This window comes from Leptonotus elevatus, chromosome 1 (assembly GCF_054856555.1).
Source record: "Leptonotus elevatus isolate MCC_2025b chromosome 1, RoL_Lele_1.0, whole genome shotgun sequence".
Lineage (NCBI taxonomy): Eukaryota > Metazoa > Chordata > Actinopteri > Syngnathiformes > Syngnathidae > Leptonotus > Leptonotus elevatus.
The window spans coordinates 52,368,235-52,387,943 of NC_141239.1; the positions used below are offsets into that span (position 1 = coordinate 52,368,235).

At 38.9% G+C, this 19,709-nt stretch overlaps 2 protein-coding genes across 2 annotated transcripts; both read right to left on the reverse strand.

Moving 5' to 3' along the window:
- Window positions 1–1,123: 1,123 nt before the first annotated feature.
- Window positions 1,124–9,423, reverse strand: tnnt1 (troponin T type 1 (skeletal, slow)). The gene is made up of 13 exons (XM_086080166.1): window positions 9,390–9,423; window positions 6,166–6,193; window positions 6,066–6,082; window positions 5,841–5,966; window positions 3,505–3,526; window positions 3,305–3,365; window positions 3,024–3,140; window positions 2,668–2,745; window positions 2,303–2,416; window positions 2,109–2,218; window positions 1,757–1,847; window positions 1,431–1,471; window positions 1,124–1,333 (listed from the first exon to the last, which is right to left on the reverse strand). The coding sequence occupies exons 2-13, from the start codon at window positions 6,189–6,191 to the stop codon at window positions 1,288–1,290; spliced, it is 849 nt and encodes a 282-aa protein (XP_085936292.1). The 5' UTR covers window positions 6,192–6,193; window positions 9,390–9,423; the 3' UTR covers window positions 1,124–1,287.
- Window positions 9,424–12,889: 3,466 nt separating this feature from the next.
- pih1d1 (PIH1 domain containing 1) lies at window positions 12,890–18,434 on the reverse strand. Its single transcript, XM_086069193.1, has 11 exons — window positions 18,340–18,434; window positions 17,221–17,332; window positions 17,080–17,137; window positions 16,803–16,991; window positions 16,278–16,339; window positions 15,271–15,352; window positions 15,091–15,187; window positions 14,747–14,773; window positions 14,532–14,610; window positions 14,304–14,447; window positions 12,890–14,068 (listed from the first exon to the last, which is right to left on the reverse strand). The coding sequence occupies exons 2-11, from the start codon at window positions 17,299–17,301 to the stop codon at window positions 14,033–14,035; spliced, it is 855 nt and encodes a 284-aa protein (XP_085925319.1). The 5' UTR covers window positions 17,302–17,332; window positions 18,340–18,434; the 3' UTR covers window positions 12,890–14,032.
- Window positions 18,435–19,709: the final 1,275 nt, after the last annotated feature.

The following is a 19,709-nucleotide window of genomic DNA, read 5'->3' on the forward strand; positions in this document are numbered from 1 at the left end:
ATATTACTGAGCCCTTTCTGTGATTTCCCTTACAGTAAGCATTCCTGTTTGCGGTGCAGTGCCGTTTAAGGGCCCGGAGATCATTGGCATCCAGTAGGATTTTTCGGCATTGAGCCTTACACACACAGATTGTTCCAGATTCTCTGAACCTTTGGATGATGTCATGCACTGTAGATGATGATTACTTCAACCTTTTTGCAATTTTTCGCTGGAAAACACCTTTCTGATATTTCTCCACTATCTTAATGCGCAACATTGGAGGAATTGGTGATTCTCTACCCATCTTTGCTTCTGAAAGACACTGCCACTCCCAGAAGCTCTTTTTATACTTCAATCAAGTTGCCAATGGACCTCATTAGTGGTAACTGGTCTTCCAGTAGTTTTTTTTTTACAAGTGCAATTGACTTTTCCAGCCTCTTATTGCTACCCAGATAGCAAAAAATGTTAAATCAACATTGAATTAGGGTTAAGAAGGTTGATTTTTGGTTACGGTTGAAGATTGCTTGGTCAATCAACATTGATTCAACAACATTATGTCAACATTGAAGTTTGTGTTTAAAAGATGACATTGCATCTACATTGTATTTTGGTTGAATTAAAACGTTTGAAAGGTCAATGTTTAATTAACGTTGAATTCATGTTTGGCTTTCTGTGATGTGGTATTCTGTGGACAGGCCTGCTATAATTATTGCACAATCATACATATATATATTGCATAATTGCAATTTTACATGACTGCAATTCCTTTTGTTTCAAGCAGGACAATTTCTTGTAATTTGAGCGACGCTGAATCCAATGAACTTGACAGTTCTTAAAAATCAATAAAATACTCTTTTCTTTAAAATCTTCTATTTTGAGCAAGAGTATTTCTGAATGTTTGTAGGACACTGAATATCATTAAACTTGGTCCCCTGTCTCAATGACACTAATAAGTTGTGATCTTTCCAAAAGAGACATGATTTTCAATCGCTGTCTGTCTGTCTCTCTCTATCTCTCTTTATTTATATATATATATATAAAATGTATTTTATATTTAACTTGTGACCTGGTGCTATATAAATAGACAACTTGAAAACAAAACCTGTTTTATGGAGGTAAAAAATAAACAAACAAACAAACAAAACAGAGAGCATGTTGTTTTATTATAATACATTATCAACAAACAATCAGTCTCACGTTCAGAGAAGCCATTTTGCTACTACATATTGAAGATTCCTGCTCTTGCTCTTCTCCTCTCCACGATGTTAATACTTTTAGTTTTGATTTATGGTTCTTCCTTTTGCACTTTTACTTCCAGCGGCCACCCACCTTCCCTTTGCCATGCCCCTTTTTACTGTAACACACAGAGGAAAGTTTGACGTAGAAAGGGATCTGAAAAATGCCCCGACTTAACTTCATTGTGCAAAAACAAAAAAGTCAATAGTACTCACAATTTCTGTGCGTGTTGGATTCTGTTGAGCAGCACAATAATCTGGATATAGCAAATAAGATTATAATCAAAACAAATGATGACCTTTTTGGACAACAAGACTCAATTAGTCGTCACCATTGGTCATGCTTTGTTGTATGGACCAAAGAATGTCTCCTTTTTTTGGAGCAGTGTTAAATTGTGAAAAACCTTTCAAACTTATTTTTATGTTTCAAATAAAATAGAGTTAAATTTCTGTTGTCAATAAGCCATCATTGAGGTCCATAGGTGACAATACATGACAACAATGTAATAATACATTTCAGATTTCTTCATTGACCTGCTTACTTCGTATTTCTGGTGCTTCATATGCTCCATATAGTCGAATTTTTCAGACTCCAGCTGGTAGATCCAGTTCCACAACTCCTGGGCTCTTTGTCTGAAACATGAAGGGAACAAAAAGGGTTTTAAGTTTCAGAAGGAATGTTTCGCGCCATAATCCCTTGTTAACGGACACCTGGGTGGCTCTCCCATGATTCATTTAGTACTGACTTACATTAATACAGTATTTGATAATAAACGTGTTTCTTTCATCATCATTATAACTAAATATAATTTAATAGCACAATGGAGCCACGCATACTTGTGAACCCGCAGAGTCGCAAGTTTCCAAATGACCAATAAAAGTCACGTGAATTACCTGAGGGAGTCCTCTCTCATACTGTCGATGCAAAGCGGTTGACGCCTGTCGGTCAGCGTCTTCTTCTTGACCTCTTTGCCGGTCATACGCTTGCCCTTCCTCGACTCAGCCTAGGACAGACACGCACACACCTTCGGTCAGTCAATGTCGATACTGTATCCTTATTTCCTTCCCATCACTGGCAATAACAAGACCTTGGCCAGGAAGCCTCCAAAGTTGGCCCCAATGCCAGAGAGCACTTTCTTCTTCTTGGCGTCATCAACAGCCTTTTTCTTAGCTTCCTCGTCCTCTTTCCTCTGACGCTCCTCCTGTCAGATAAAAAGGGACATAATGGTTGTCATGTTGTTTTGCTACTGATTACAAGTATTGGATTTGATTGGATTGGATCCTGGGAATTGAAGTTTAAGCTCTTGGAACAGGTTTTGGCCCAATTTGAGTCTGTTTTGATCCAGAACCCCCCCAAAATTAGTGTCAAGATACAGGAAAGTGTATCCTGTTTATGACATTATTGTTTGTATGGACGCATATTTGTGTTGTTTTTTTTGGTTTGTTTTTTTACCGCAATCCTGTTCTGTCTGTCCTTCTCCTTCTCTGCTCGGACTCTTTGGATTTCTGCACGCTCTGACCGACGATGTTCCTGATGGAGTACACAGGAAAAAAAACCTTGTTCAAATGTATGTCTCTTTTTCCATTACAGTAATAATAATTATTTTTTATTCAAACTGTAACCCTGACAAATAACATGCTGTATATACTGCACATAAACAAATAGGGTTTCCCAAAATTAATTACAACTGCACGCCCACTATTTGAGGGGGATATGAATGGAACATAATGACAGAATGTGGTTTTACTGCAGTGTTTCGTCAGGTTCTCAAAACAAAAACAAAAAGTTATATATATAGTGTAACTTACAATGCGTTCCTTGAGGCCAATCAGCTCCTCCTCATCCTTCTTCCTTTGTTCAAAGTGGACGTCGATCAGCGTGTGCAGCTCCAGCATGTCCTTTTCCATTCGCTTTCTGTGGATATCCTGGTGGACAAATGGCCTTGGAGTTACTTACTAGAGGTTCTAGTTTGGTTGCAGTTAACATTTTAAGCTGATTTGGGCTTTTGCACTTGTTTATGACTTCCTCTTTCCAGTCTTAATAATAATAGAACAAGATGCAAAATAAAAGTTTGATAAAGTCGTCTTACGTCAAAATCCACTCTATCTCCTTCAGGAATTTTTGGTGGAGCAATTTGAGGCACCATTGGTCTAAAAGAAAGGAGAAAAAACAAAAACTGAATAAGCAGTAAGAAATCAAATGACTTAGGGAAAAAATGCGATACATTTTGTGCAGTTCTCATGTGTCAGCAAAACAGAGGAAAAAAGAAAGATCAAAAAGGAGACCTACTTTGGTTTGGGACGTTCCTCCTCTGTTGAAAAGATGGGGGGTATTATCAGTATACAGGTAGTGGTGAGTGATAATAGATGCACAAGATTAACAATGCAAAACAATTGGAAATATCAGCTGTTACAGTCTCTTATTACATTCCCTATCATTTATCTATTTTGAATTTTGGCAGTTTTGGTCCTCCATAATTAACAGGTGCATTCGCCAATGAGCTCTGCGCAGCCGTTCTTCTTCTTTTCCTTTCGGCTTTTCCCTTCAGGGGTCGCCACAGCGAATCAGTTGCCTATATCTAACCCTGTCCTCTGCATCCTCTGCTCTCACACCAATTGTGCTCTTTAACTACATCCTTAATCCTCCTCTTTGGTCTTCCTCTAGACCTTCTGCCTAGCATTTGGAAACTTAGCATCCTTCTGCCAATATACTCACTATCTCTCCTCTGGACATGTCCAAACCCTCTCAGTCTGGCCTCTCTGACTTTCTCTCCAAAGCCTCTAACATGTGCTGTCCCTTTGATGTACTCATTCCTCATTCTATCCATCCTGGTCACTCCCAATGAGAACCTCAGCATCTTCATTTCCGGCACCTCCAGCTCTGCCTCCTGTCTTTTCCTCAGTGGCACTGCCTCCAGACCAAACAACATCGCTGGTCTCACCACAGTTTTATAAACCTTTCCTTTCATTTGAGCTGAAACTCTTTTATCACACCTGACACTTTTCTCCACCCGTTCCAGCCTGCCTGCACACGCTTCTTCACTTCTTTTCCACACTCTCCATTGCTCTGGACTGTTGACCCTAAATACTTAAACTCCTCCACCTTCTTGGAGAACCCTGTGACCTCACTCTTCCACTTGGGTCCCTCCCATTTACACACAGATACTCCGTCTTGCTACGACTAACCTTCATTCCCCTCCTTTCCAGGGCAAACCTCCACGCCTCTAGCTTCTCCTCCACCTGTTCCCTGCTCTCACTACAGATCAGTACACTCAGTCTAGCTTCAACTACTCTTTTCCATAGCTTCATTGTGTGGCTCATTAGCTTTATTCCTCTGTAGTTGCCACAACTCTGCATGTCTCCCTTGTTCTTAAAAATGGGCACCAGCACACTTTTCCTCCATTCCTCAAGCATCTTCTCACTATCTAAGATCCTGTTGAACAACCCAGTCAGAAATTCTACTGCTACCTCTCCTAGACACGTCCATACCTCCACAGGTATATAATCAGTACCAAGTGCCTTTCCACACTTCATCCTCTTCAATGCCTTTCTCACTTTATCCTTACTAATCTTTGCTACTTCCTGGTCCACAACAGTCACCTCTTCTTCTCTTCGTTCTCTCTCATTTTCCTCATTCATCAACTCTTCAAAGTACTCTTTCCATCTTCCCATCACACTACTGGCATCTACAGCCGTTATGGAAGTTAAAACAATGCAAAAGAATCAACTATTGACTAAAAGCAAGAGAGAAAGAGACAAGCAAGTCTAAGAAGCATATTTAGCCCCTTGTGGATGTGAGCCCACAAGGTTTGTGTGCCTTTTTGTTATTTGTCTTGACAATTGTTGTCTTTTATTTATTGTTTGTAAGTGCAACTTGTAATTATTTGCTTTATGTCCAGGTTTATACCCAGTTCTCACGGGTTGCGAAGGAATAAACCCTGTATTTGGCTAAACCTCGTGTCGTGCTTCATGCTACATCCTGAGGGACCTACATCAGCCTTGTTGTAAATGTGAAGGAGATACTGCACAACTGTATATACACTTCTTAAATATGTAGGCTAAGACCACAATTGTAATGCAGAGGTAGGGAACCCTGGTCCTGGAGAGCCGCAGTCCTGACTGTTTTAGATGTCTCCTCTTACAACACACCTGATTCAATCAAGATCATTATCAGGCTTCTCCGGAGCTTGCTGATAAGCTGATCATTTGAATCATCTGTGTCGAGGGAGGGAGATAGGACTGCGGCTCTCCAGGACCAGCGTTCCCTACCTCTGATGTAATGTTCAAGTGGACCTAATGTGAATTCAGTAAATCTATTTTACATTCAAATGGCGAAATGTCAAGAACACACAGTAATGGAGTATGCATTTACGCACTGTTGGATGGTCTCTTGTCATTTTTATGACCAGAAGACTAAAAAAGTGGTCCTCAGTTGGTGGGTCGGGACCCAAAAGTGAGTCGCGTGCCAATTTTGTGTGGGTCGTGGACAGAAACCCCCTTACAAAGAAAGTTGTAAGAATTCCTATTCAGATTTTTTTTTTTCCAGCGATCACACGGAATATATCTGGAAAGTGGCAAAAAGTGTTACTTCCTTGTGCTCTAGTGACTAGTTGACTCTGACATTACCTGTTTCATCCTCGTATACCTGCTCCTCCTCCTCCTCCTCTTCCTCATGCTCATGCTGTCGCTCATAATCCTGCTCCTCCTCGTCTTCCTCTTGCTGCTGCGACTGTTCCTCCTCCTCCTCTAACCCTGGCAAGGAAAGACACAAATTGTACACATCCTGTACTTTTATACTTTAGATGAATTCTTATGTGATTTGGTAATTATAAGAGATCCTCTGCACCTTACCTTCCTCTGCTTGGTCCCTGGACAAGGAACAAAGAAAGAAAATAAAGTATATACATTTCGGTTATTATTTATCAGAAAGACTCAGTGAATGGATACTTACTCGTACTCCTCTTCTATGTCAGACATGGCTGCAAGAAAGACAAGATTATTAATCAAGCAGGAGCTTGGCACACTCGAGTTTCAACAAAAAGATAACAATAAAATAAAAATGATTTAGCCATCCATTCATCATCTATACTGCTTCTCACTAGGGTCACAGCGATCCCAGCTGACTTTGGGCGGAAAGTGGGACAATCCAATCTCCTAACCCTGTTTGACTTTCAGGTTTTTGGGATAGTATAAATCTAATTCTGTCTCATAATCCTTATCCATGGCCATGACATGTGGAGTCCCTCAAGGGTCAATCCTTGGACCCCTTTTGGCCAGATATAAAAGCTTCCCAAAGACCCCAGCAGGTCCATATCAGCGATCAAAAACTATCTAAACTTCATTCCGTTGGCGCAATGTGTACTGCTGGATCTTTTGTTCCACAGTGGCCACAGCGTCCCCTTTTCCTGGTTGTGAATCACTTTAAATACACAGCCAGATAATACATGCTAAGATAGTTCCAGCTATAAATTGTGTTCCCCGAGCTGCCATAGCTGTGACATAAAACAATGCAGAGACACACAAGGGATGTGCTGACACCTTCCTGGCAAAGGATGCTGGAGAACTGATGGAAGAACAGCAGGTGAGAATGTGGCAAAGGTTAAACAAAGAGAGGTTGAGTTTCTGTCCCTTTCTTTCCGGCATTGCTCACACTTTGCTCTTAAATACACTCTTTAGCCCTTCGTCACAGCCTTTCTGAAAGCCGCTGACTTGACTTATTTACACTTAATGGGTTGCATATTACAAAGAGAAGGTGGAGTGACTGTAGCAGATTTCAGCACTTCTGTCAGCATAACTCATCAATGTGGGAAGCTGCCCGTACAAAGCTAAAAGGAGAGAGGGAGTGGCAGGCTGAATAAAGCGGGGGATTTAGGAAGCGTCGGGATCCAGCAGGCAAAAAGCGCTGGTCTTAGGTGGGATCATTTTAGTCAACAACAGTACGCGTGTTATAAGTTCCCCACAATTGGTTTTATAGGGGAAAAATGCACCTCATTGAAATTTGCCTGAGGAAAGGTAAGTGTGTATACAAGTCATGGTTCCATGCAGTATTGCATGCATTTAAATGTGTGGTTGAAAAGGAATTGTGAGGCAACACGAGCAGGCTTTTTCGGCAAGACTTTCAAAGATGACATCATGAAAGGACGAACGCTTGAGCTATGTCAACAGATTAATCCTTAAGGTCACACAAATGCCATCCTACTCTTGCTCACAGTGCATAACTGGCATAACTGCATGTGTCTGGGTATTGCTATAATATAATGTGACCTATTCACCAGCGGAGAATTTCTTGGCAGAACGGTGATTCTCATGTCTACCTCACAGGCTTCATAAACTTTTAGTTAGACAGTTAAGTTGCATAAAATTTCATTTGTGATATCACATGAGACGCATGGATATCACACACCTTTGTTCAGTGAGGATTAAAGTATCAACTCTGAACTTTACTTTCTGTTTCTCTGGAAAATGACTCCAGGAGAAGGACTTGCTCAATAAGTGCTGTTAGCAGATAAATGTGAGGAGCGGAAAAATAATGTGCAGTGTTTGTAAAACACACCCCTGTCGAAATGTCAGGTAAAAATGAGACCAAAATTAAAAAAAAAACGATTTTTTTTCCCACCTTTAAAGTGACCTATAACCTGTTCAATTGAATTCAAAATAACCTACATAAAAATGCACACCCTCAAACTGATCATTTGTTGCAGCACCATTGGCTTTTATTAAAACACAAAGTGGGTAGGAGTCCATCAGTGTGGCAAATTGGCAATATTTGCCCACTTTTTGTAAAATGCTCCATCTCCCGTGCACAGCCCTCTTCAAATCACCCCACAGTTGGACAATTGGATTCAGGTCTGGACCGTGGTTGGTCATCCCCAAACTTGAATCTTCTTCTGGTAAAGACGTTCTTTTATTGAGGTGGATGTGTGCTTTAGGCAATTGTCATGTTCCTCTTCAACTGAATAATTCTCTCTACTTGACAATGGTCCCAGTTCCAGTTGAAGAAAACTGCCCCAAAACGTGATCCTGCTATGATTCACTGGGGGTGTGGCACCCCTTTTGGTGATGAGCAGTGTTGTGTTTGTGACTGACATCAATTCTGGAATTATAGCTGAAAAGTTCAACCTTGGTTTCATCATACCGAAACTATTTTTTTCCTATGCGTTTGGGTCCTGCCTTTTTGCAAAATGTAGCCAGGCTTTTCTATTCTTGTAAGATAAGGGTTTTGTCTTGATGAAGAATATGAAGAAAACAAGACTTGCCACATGTACTGGACAGCCAGAATTTGGCAGAAATTTCTGCAGCTCCTTCAATATTACCAGGCAGTTTTCATCTTGCCTTTTCATCAATTTTAGAAGGACGTCCAGTTCTTGGTTATGCCCTGTCATTGCAACACTGTATAGTCTTCGCTGTTGTTTTTTCCATTGTTGTACAGGTAATAGTTCAAATTCATGGAGGAAAAAGCTGTGAAATAATTTAACTTGGTCCCATTTTTTTTATATCACAAAAAAACAGGCATTTGAAAAGGGGTGTGTAAACATTCAACATCCGGAAATCTTCAGCTTCACCATAAGAAACATAAGCTCTCCCAGTGTTTGTACTTAGTTATTTATATACTTATATTACAGTTGAAGTTATTATATTTTTTCAAAAATAAATAAATAAACATATATATATGTAAAGTCAATAAATGTTCTTGGATCAGAAAACTAATTCTGTTGTTTACTGCAAACACTAACTGCAAGTAGCTGTCAGACATTTAACAGCTCACGGACAAAAGAGAAAGAGGTGCTAACTAGCAAACACTATCGTTGAATGAATGGATTACTCCGGAAGTGTTTAAGGGCCATTGGCACTTTCATCATCTTCTATTAAGAATGAAATGACAAATATCGTATGCATTCTGTGCAAAACAACATCTCGTAGCATTTTATCAGTGGGATATTTCATCATATAGTATATTTTAATGATACATACCATACCATCTACATGAATGACACAATCAGGTAGCCTATGCAACATCTAACATGTGTTTGCCTGAGAATTAAATGTACTAATAACTCACAATATAAGACAATTACTTGGTGATGAATAAGTTAACACCAAGCAATTACTTTTTCTTCTATGTAATTAACTTATCAAAGAAGAATATCCCAAACCCAATGAGGAAGACAAACAGACCTGTATGAGGGTGCGAGATCAGTTGACAGACAAGCAGGACTGTGACTACTGTGCAAAGAAGGGGAGTTTTATAGTAAGGGGGGAACAGTGTGTGTGTGTGTGTGCGTGTGTGTATGCTCTATGGGTGACTAGGTGCCCATGCATTCACCAACTATGATGAAGTGTTTGAATATACCGTTCCAAAATAGCTGCCAGCGCGTGTGCAAACTTGCAGGTGTGCGTGCGTGGTCAGGGCCGACGGCCATGGGCGGATTAAGTGGCCGCAAGATGAGCACCCTGTGGGATTAAGGGGAACAGTGGGCTGACCTCACAGGACAAATGGAGGCTTGTGGCCCAGGACAGGTGGAGAGGGAATGACTAAATGAAAGAGAGGGTGGGGCAGGAGACAAAGCTGGCAGAGAGGCATTAGTTCAGGGCGGAAGGGCTATTTATACGTATAATTTAGTGTGAGCAAAAGCCTCCATTAGACTTGTTGTTATATTAATGCTACGAGGACCATTTATAACTCCAGTGCCACTCAATACACCCAAGATGAACTCTTGCTGAAATAATCATGGAGTCTTCCTGGTTCAGATCAGTGGTACCATTTTAGTGTATTGTTTACACAAGAATAGAGGGTGTGTGTAAAACTAACAGCCAAAAGGGACTGTCAAGAGGTTAATCCAAAGTGATTATATTAAGTTTAATGAACTCAAAATTAATTAAACTAAATATATTCACTTTGGATGAATTTAGTTCAATCGTGTGTTACCAATTGAAGCAATTAAGTTGATCAACAATCTAAAAATATTGGCCAGAGGAGAATTCTTGAAGTTTAGGAGCTTGTCACGGGTGTAAGAGCACACAGACATGCGCGTAACACACAAAACCCATCTTGGTTACAAAAGAGTACACGAGGTTCTGTCATTATTAGATAATCAGATAACCAGTAGTTACAGCCTATTTGACATAAAGAGGCAAAATAAAATAAAACAATTGTACTTATGAGTAAAAGCTCATATTAAATGTTTTTCCAAGTATTTATTAGTTGCAATTTTCCATCTAATTTTCCTTATTCAGTGTTCCTTTTGGATTATATGACACTGGATAAAAGCTAAAGCCTAACTGACTTAGATGAATCCTCCACATAGATCAAAACATTTGTTAGTAGAGCTTGAAAGAATTATTGTAGCCTCAACTATGCTTAATTTAAGATAAACAACAGAATGTGTTACATTGCATTATAATCCGCAAATGATTTAGTTGAGCGGTTCGTTAGCGCCTGAAACTGAACCAGAAAAGTTGAAGGAAAAGACCACATGTACCGCGTTGCATGTTTAGACGTCCTGCAGGTTTTGGATATTTCCCTTCTCCAACACAGCTGATTTATATGATCAGCTCATCAGCAAACTTCGCATAAGCCTGATAACGATACTCACCTGTGATGGAGGAGGGAAACATCTAAAACCTGCAGGACAGAGTTTGCCCACGCCTGATAGAGGATGGGATCGGAGCAAGGGTTTCAGTTGTGGATGCTCAGCAACAGTAATCATTGATCTGTGAAGATCCATTGTAAGGTCTTTATTCAACCAAAAGGTCCTCAAACAGATTGAACAACTTGACATGACAAACGGAGACATTTATGGGTAGGCCATGCAGATTTTGATCAGGATTGTGATCCAGACCAAAATGGTACCATAGACGATCATTCACTGAGTAATTACTTTAAGGTTCAACAATTTGATGGTTATATAAAAAAATGAAAATGATATATCAATTGTTCACGTCAATAGTAGAAGTTTATATGCACATTTCCATAAAATACAAGATAATTTTTTACAGATTTTGAAGAAACCATATAACATTAGAATAAACTTGAGCGGATGATTTTAGACAACATGCATCACGTTAACAGAGAGAAGGGAAAGGTGGACGAGTAGCTTTTTGTTTGTAGATGAAACACTTCCTTATTGTATAAAGAAATTGCATGTGCTTTGCAATTGACAAAATCATGGAATGCATAACTATTTAAATAGCAACAAAAGAGCCGAAAAATGTAATGGTGGGCTATGTCTACAGGAAATTGTTCCTGTGTGCCACACTCATTGGTAATCCATTCATCCATTTTCTTAACCGCTTTTCCTCACAAGGGTCGCGGGGGGTGTTGGAGCCTATCCCAGCTGGCGTCGGGCAGTAGGCGGGGTACACCCTGAACTGGTTGCCAGCCAATCGCAGGGCACACAGAGACGAACAACCATCCACACTCACAACTATGGACAATTTGGAGTGTTCAATTAACCTGCCACGCATGTTTTTGGAATGTGGGAGGACACCGGAGTACCCGGAGAAAACCCACGCAAGCACGGGAAGAACATGCAAACTCCACCCAGGAAGGACGAAGCCCGGATTCGATCTCACGTCCTCTGCACTGGGAGGCGGACGTGCTAAGCAGTTAGTCACCGTGCCGCCCCTCATTGATAAAATATAATCCAAAATACTGTTCAATAGATAGTGGATTACTAATAATTGATATCCCGGATCATCTGCCTGTGTTCACTATACAAAATTACACACATATCACAGCACCATGATCTTACCGTGATCTGTCCTATTGTGTGGAAATTTGGGGTACCACTTTTAGAACAAACCCAAAAGCGGATATGCATATTGCAAAAGCGAGTGATTAGGCTCATACACAACACTCAGAATTTATTCATGAAATCAAAGATCATGAAATTCACTGACTTTCCAAACAGCTCAAGTCATGTAAAAGGCAGCAAAACAATATGCTACTTGTCAACTTAGAAGACTGTTAAACTACACATTGTGCACTATACAAAACACAATGAAGAGAAACACTATTAAATGCATATCAATTAGAAAACTATACTATATTCTACTATAAGTATAATATGGTTTAGTATAGGTAGAGGTATACTATGTATGTAGGGATTATTTGTATTATCAAGGTATATTAAGAGTGAATGTTTGGAGGCGTAAAGGTGGATATACTGTACTATTTTATATGCACTATAATCGTGTATATTGCTTATACATAAACCTGTATGTCTGTACACAACTAGGGATTATAAGAAAGGGACCGGACTGGATAAAATAAAATGCTTCTTCCTGCTCCTTCTCATATGCACACCTGTTTATTATATTTGGGTATAAGATGGTTAATATTGTTCATTTTTATTTGATCTTTTTTGTTCATTTGTAATCTAATTGTCAATTTTACTGGTGAATTTATTTGGTTTGTATAATATTGTATGGGATGAGTAAAACAAATAATTATTATTGGACTAAAAGATTTCACGATGATATACGTACATACAGTATACTAGAATTATTATCGCTTGTTATTAAAGTCAAAGGTCTAGAAAATGGATGGATCTTGTTTTGTAAAAGCAACAAGTAAGGACCAAGAGCAAAAACTGCATCCTGAGTTGTGTATAACAATAATATAATACAAATTATGAGGCCATTAATCAATCCAAATGTAAAGAGTCAGACACATATAAATATGAACCTTTTTTTTTATTTTTCTTACATTTTTGAATCCATTGGGTTTTTCATCATTTCTTTCCAGCCACAGCTACTGATACAAAAACAATAATTATATACATTACAAAAATGGAACTATACTGATCGCATAGCAGCTTTTCTTTTTTGGGTTCATGTGAATACATACACATGTACACCAACCAGCCACATTGTGACCACTTGCACCATGTTGTGAGATTGAATACAAAGAAAGGCTTTACTGAAATTTTGCCCTAGCAAAATTATTAAGGCAAATTTTTGATAGACACGTTAGAGAGTTATTCATATAAATATATTTTAAATGTGGTTATATTTTGTAGTGGTGTAGAACTGTACTGTATCATCGTGATGGAATCAAAAATACAGCTCTGAGTACGATGTAGTCACGCACCGCTGCAAACTACAACAATATTAATTAACACATAGTTCAATACTTATAGTCTTTGGGAATAACAGCATTTAAACTATCACGGCGTTAGGTCACTCTGTTGTTTTTTCATAAACAGACTAATCCAACTGATTATTATCCCCATATTTGAAACACCTTTATGGTTATTGTATGCGAAATGTGTTGCGTTTCAATTTATGTATTAGTTTCAAGGCTCGACGTAAGCTTACAAGACATTGTGCAGTCGTGTGCACTTTAACGGAAAACTTGCTGTGAAAATGTCATTTGCGCAGTTACTTTGCCTGATAATGAGTTACTTTCATTATGAAGTAATTCAATTACCGGTACTAACTCAATTCCTTTTTTTTTTTAAGCAAGTAATGAGTATCTGTAGTAACAATCCCAACACTATTACCTCTCCAATAGTGTAAATAAAAACTAAACATTCTTCTTCTTTTGTTTTTGTAAAGCTAGAACATGTCTCTTATATTGGATGCAATTTATATTGGTCAAACTATTGTGGCTGGTTGGCATAAATAAGATATGTTACATAGTCATACAGTATATCACACACATATTTATAATAATTAAAAAAACATAGCATTAACTTGACTCTCGCTCATTCTAACGTATCACTCGTATAAAATCATAATGAAGACTGGATTCACTTCACTAAATTGAGCGTAATCAGGATTTTCACAGCATCTTAATAAATACATGAGAGGTTGTTTCAAGATGACGCCACAGGAAGGGTGACCGTAAGGATCTAAGAGACACAGGGCACAAGATCAATGAACAATGACATTGAAATATACCGTATAGGTATTGTACTTGTTTAGAGGGCTCAAATCAAAGCAAGCAATATGCCAGTGAAGTGTGAGCAACATTTTTATACAAAATCTAACTAAAAAAACTAAACTTCAACTAACAGTCAGTCATCATATTACAAAAATAATCCAGCCATTCGGTTTGAGAAATGGTGGGAGTTTTACTGGCTGTACCTGAGTGCTGCTGTTGTACTGTGCCACGCTCGTCTCCTGGTCAACTAGGAAGGGATGGAAGATGTCAAGATAGTAGAGTGAGGGCCGGGCAGTCAACACTAGGCGGTCCTCTCCAATGTCAAGGACCAGCGAGCTTGATGAAACCTGCAGAAGTGACCAAAAATAGCTCAATCAATTAAAAGGCAGTATTTGATTGGATAGTTGGAACTTTTGAAAAAAGTGTCTCACCACACCAGGCAGCTTGAGTTCTGCAATGAGGTACTCGGGGACACCACAAGGAGGCTCTACAAACAAGGTGAACTCTGGTCTGAGGAGTACAATGAGGATAGTTTACACAAAATTAAGAGGGTGGGAAGACCTCAACCTTTTTGAACAAACAAAAACTTAACAAAAAAAGTTAGACAATATAGTAATTGAATAACCAATTCGGAAAATACTTTTACCTTTTTGCCTCTGGAGTGGAGCTTTCCCTATAAAATATATATATATAAAAAAAAGGTTAGAGTATGAATGACACAAATCAAACTCTGGGTGAAATCCCTGGCTGACCTCATAAAGAGTATGGTATGTTTTTTTGTTGCAAACGTGCTGTTTAAAAAATTTGCTTTGAAATGGCCTGTGGATAATTAAAGTGAAGAAACATACAAGATTGTTTAATTCTGTTCAAATTATTTTGTGGTTTACAAACTCGATGACTATACTATATATATATATATATATATAAGATGCCATTTGGACCGTTTTTTGGGGGGGGGGGGGGGTTTGGGTGGCTACTTTCTGGACTTACAGAGGTTGCAGCTCTTGAATAACTGGCTTGCTTTTTGTTCGAATGTTCTGCTCACTGACTGACCCCAAGAACTTTCTGTTCTTCAGCACCTTCCACTCTGGGAAAAGACAACAACAAAAAAAGCAAGATCAACCACTTTGACCACCACAATGAGGAAACGGTTTTACATTATGCACTTACCTCTACTAAGCTCCATGTTGTATTTGTTCTCTAAACCTTCCACAGATACCATAATAACAAATTGCTGGAACAAGGGGTCCTTCTACAACACACATACAGGCAAAAGTAGCATGTGTATCTTAGGAACATTCTAGTGCTGTGACGATCAAATATTTTTATTACACATTTTATTTTTGGAAGCGTTGGGTGGTGAACTCTATGCCAAAGATGCTGTATTTGCTCTCATTGTTATAGAGCTTTCTGCTGAAGAAGGTCAGTGGTTGCCAGGCCCGCCCTTCCACTGCTCGCTCACTGCTCTCACCGTGAGGCCTGACGCGTCTATCATGAGGGCAACTGGGGCAGTGTCGAAAAGCTTGGTCCATCCCCAGGCACCATTCCATTTCATCCTTGGGCCCTTTTCCCCGCAGGGCCTCATTCAAGGACTGCATGTGAGCTGCATGGTCCATGAACTGGTTACAAAAGTTCACCATGCACATGAACTCCAGCAGGGACTTCGAAAATTGGCAAGGACGTCCAAAAAGGTGGGAAGGGGTATGGCTCCCTGCGGCATAACATGGTGTCCGAAATGAAAGTTGAAATGTCTGTTCTGCCCCTGGAGGCATCCACAGAAACTTGAAAGGGCCAAAGAGTGTGATAACCGCTGTCTTCGGCACATCCTGCAACAGTACCTTGGAAAAGATGGTGGTCCCAGGTGGGCAGAGAAGTCCTGTATGAGCGAGACGAATATTGGTCAGGGGGTCGCGGCATTGTTGAACGAGCGGCGGACAATGCCAAGAAATTCCATTGTGGCAAACTCCTTTTTTGGCAATCGCAAGCTTGGCTGAGTCACGGGAGGCCTGCAGTGGTGATGTGGTGCTTCACGTTGTGATTAGCCACAGCTAGCGTGTTTCAATGTGTATCTTTTGTAATTAATCTAAAAAAAATATCAGTACCGCTTTTCTGAAACACAATGAAATGAGTAAATTAATACTAATAGGAACACACACAAAAAAAAACTACCGACCTACCTGACATTTCTGAAAAAAATCCTCATTGATGACCACGTCGTACGCAGTGCACCCTTGAGAATCTGACAGAGAAACTTTACATTTAGGCAATACATAGCAAAAATATAACATAATGATTGTAGAGGAAATTCATAGAAATGAGAAGTAGTGTAACTATACAAACAGTGGGAACACAAAATAATGGCATAATGGAAAAGACTACATAACTGTGTTCACTGTCAATTTGTATTGATTAAAAAAAGAGACCTACATAGATGATTTCAAAACCCTTTCTACCATTAATTACATAACTCAATTGGAAAAAATAAATTAAAATTTTAGACAGGGGAGGTAAAAACAAACAACTGAGATACTGTGGTTGAACAAGAGTGTACATCGCCTTTGTGTTCGAAATTAACCAATCACATTCAAATTCATGTTAAACGGGAGTTGGCAAACAAATGACACCATTAACCCCTGATTAACCCTAGTGAAGTTCAGATTAAAACATTTTCACTTTGTGTTGATAAATTAAAGGTTGCCTACTGTTGTCCAGTTCTGTGTGGGGCTCCCCGAGGCTCATGGGAACTCTGTAGCCACTGGGATCTTCTAATTGGAGCAGGTCCACAAGTTTCTCTTTGGAGATCTCCGGTGGAGGTGGAACCAAGTTCGACTGACAAATGTTGACAAAGACCTTCTGCTTGCCGGGCTCTGACGTCGTCTTTACACATATTCCTGAGAGGAAGGACAAATGAGTGTTTTCCCCCTTTTATTGTATTATATTTGTGTAATTTGGCATCATTTGTGTTGTGAAACTACACACCGGGTTGTGGCCGTATCACTCTGGAATCTGGATTTGTGGTCTGCATATTTCCAATTGTCTAGATTAAAAAATTAATAAATAGAAAATTGTGAAATGTGATATACACAATTTAACAAATAAAAAGAGCAAGAGTGAAATTACCTGTGCTAACATCTGCTGATACAGGTCTTCTTGCTGCTGTAACTCCATCTCGGAGTTGAGGAGTGTTATGTCAGTTGTCATGGTTTTAGGCTCAAATGAACCTCAAACAGTCCTGTGGTCACAAACAAACATACCAATTGCAAACAGGTAAGACAGATAGAAAGCTAGCTAGCTAGCTAAACATTCTAAAATAAAGTCCTGTGACAAAGCCATTTTTAATCAATCATGCACATGGTATGTCATATCAGTCAGACAAGAAGTCAAATACATCAAATGGGTAAAAGGACAACTGTAATTGTTTAACAATGGAAAAATGACTTAAACAGTTTAACGGACTTCCTCAAATAATGCCCTCCACTCTAAAAGATGATATGTCTCAATTGATGACTGATAGCTATTCACTTCTATCAGGTAACAACATTAATTTGCACCTGCTGTCATTACCTAGATGATGAGAGCGGCAGTCACAATCCTAAATTAACTTTACCTTTGAATGCCTTTCTCTGACATTTGAATAAATAAATGCCTCACCTACTTTAAGCGGAAATACATTTTGTGGACAGTACTGTATCCACAGAATTTTCAATTCAGTGCTGTAATTATCCCTCAAGTAACTGTGGACAAACATGCAGATGGTCATTCTAAAAGAAAACTTGGTTCAGTTCTATTTAACTTTGAAAGCAATAATAATAATAATAATAATAATAATAATAATAATAGTAATAGTAAACAACAGATTTGATACCCACATATGCACGTTCAAACACATCTCAAATGAGCCATCACCAGAACTAAATTCAACTCCAATGTGTCCAAAATTACGGTAAGAAGTTTCTCGTAACATGAATCAAATATTTAAAACATGACGTAAGTTTGAATTGTGTTACATTGTAGATATTTTACAATGTGGAGCTTGTTATGGCTAAATGTGCCTTGCAAAGAGACAGTAGCCTACGTAGCTAACAGCGACAAACAGTCGTCTTGTTAGTAGACTTTAGCTTAGCTTCACCAGAGCCGCACAGCTTAGCCCTTAGTGGTTTCAACCAAATAGTTCACTGTTCAGTTGCACGCACGGTTTAAATACGAATATAGTACAGTACATTACAATACAGTACTTACCTCTCTTTGCCAAAAGTTGTCGTTTATTTACGCCGGCGTTTATTTGCGCCGGAAGCTGTCCAAAAGAACGAGTACAAACCCATCACACTTCCGAGCTGGATCGTTCAGAATAAAAGCATTCTAATGATTCATTCTCATTAACGTTATCAGTGGAAAATCCGCGTTTAATTGACGTCCATTATAAAAGTATTAAGAAAGCGGGGATAAACCTCTATTAACCCTGTCCACAAAAAAAAAACACATTTAAATAAAGAAAAAAAACGGAGGGGGGGGGGGGGGTGTCTACAAATAAGATAAATCCACGGGTAATAAAAAAGAAGATTTTATCCATGATAAATCAATTAATAAATTATTCCATAATAAATGAATACAAATCAATAAAAAAAATTAAAACATTTCAGTTAATCAATTTAGAATTTTTAAATGAATGCAACAAAAATGACTACAAAAAAGAGGGAAAAGAAGAAGAAGAAGAAGAACAAGAAGAAGATTTGATTTTGATTTTGAAAAATTACATTTATTTGCCGCACTTATTTACATTCTTTTCATAACACACAGCTCGGTAAGCGCAATTAAATAAGTAGATACAAAAATAAAAATAAAATGCTTTTACATCAGAACATCACTAAAACATAGCGCCTCCGCATTCATGTCGCACAGTGCCCCGTTAACAGTCCACATCTCACAAAAACTATCCAAATCTCCTGCTCTCTTGTAAAAACTAAAATCAATAAAGAGTCTGGACTTTATCAACTTTTTGCATAGAAGAAGAAGAACAAGAACAAGAACAAGAAAACAGATGTGTAGGTGGCCCGCCGGTACTTATGAGCTAATTGGGTTTACAACTGTGTGACATGCTGTTTATTTGTGCTGAAGATTTAAAAACACATCACATTCATTCAGATCACATTTAATAATGCAACTTCATCTTTCTCAGTATTGCGCCTATCCAAAGCAGCGATCACCCGCTCAGTGCATCTGGGCAGTAATATCTCCCGCCCGATACCCTCTTCCCCACTTACACACCACATGTGCAAGTATTCAACTAGTTTGTCGTGAGCTTTGTTGCTCTGTAGGTACTCATGACATGTGCAATAACAATAAATTATATTCAATTCCAACTAATTTGTGTCTACTCCTCTTCCCATTGTGTGATGTATTATAAACATTTGTGCACAAAAGAGTTTTGGCATGGTTCTCAAAAGAACACACAAGATTTTTGCTTTGTGCTCATTTTTCCCACGACCCACCAACCTTACTGGCAGTGGTGATTATAGGATTTATTATTCTTACCATTACTATTAATTAGTGCGTTACTAGATGTAGCTAATAGCAATATCTTGAGAAGTGCTATTTAGATGCATTGGCAT

Coding starts and splice junctions, on each gene's coding strand:
- tnnt1 (XM_086080166.1), bottom strand. CDS start 6,191: ATGTCTGACATAGAAGAGGAGTACGA. Junction 1,848..2,108: donor ATGAGAGAGGACTCCCTCAG/GTAATTCACGTG, acceptor TTCATGTTTCAG/ACAAAGAGCCCAGGAGTTGT. Junction 1,472..1,756: donor TGAAGCACCAGAAATACGAA/GTAAGCAGGTCA, acceptor TGCTATATCCAG/ATTATTGTGCTGCTCAACAG.
- pih1d1 (XM_086069193.1), bottom strand. CDS start 17,301: ATGACAACTGACATAACACTCCTCAACTCCGAGATGGAGTTACAGCAG. Junction 17,138..17,220: donor ATCAGCAGATGTTAGCACAG/GTAATTTCACTC, acceptor TTTTTAATCTAG/ACAATTGGAAATATGCAGAC. Junction 14,069..14,303: donor AGTACAACAGCAGCACTCAG/GTACAGCCAGTA, acceptor TGTGTCTCTTAG/ATCCTTACGGTCACCCTTCC.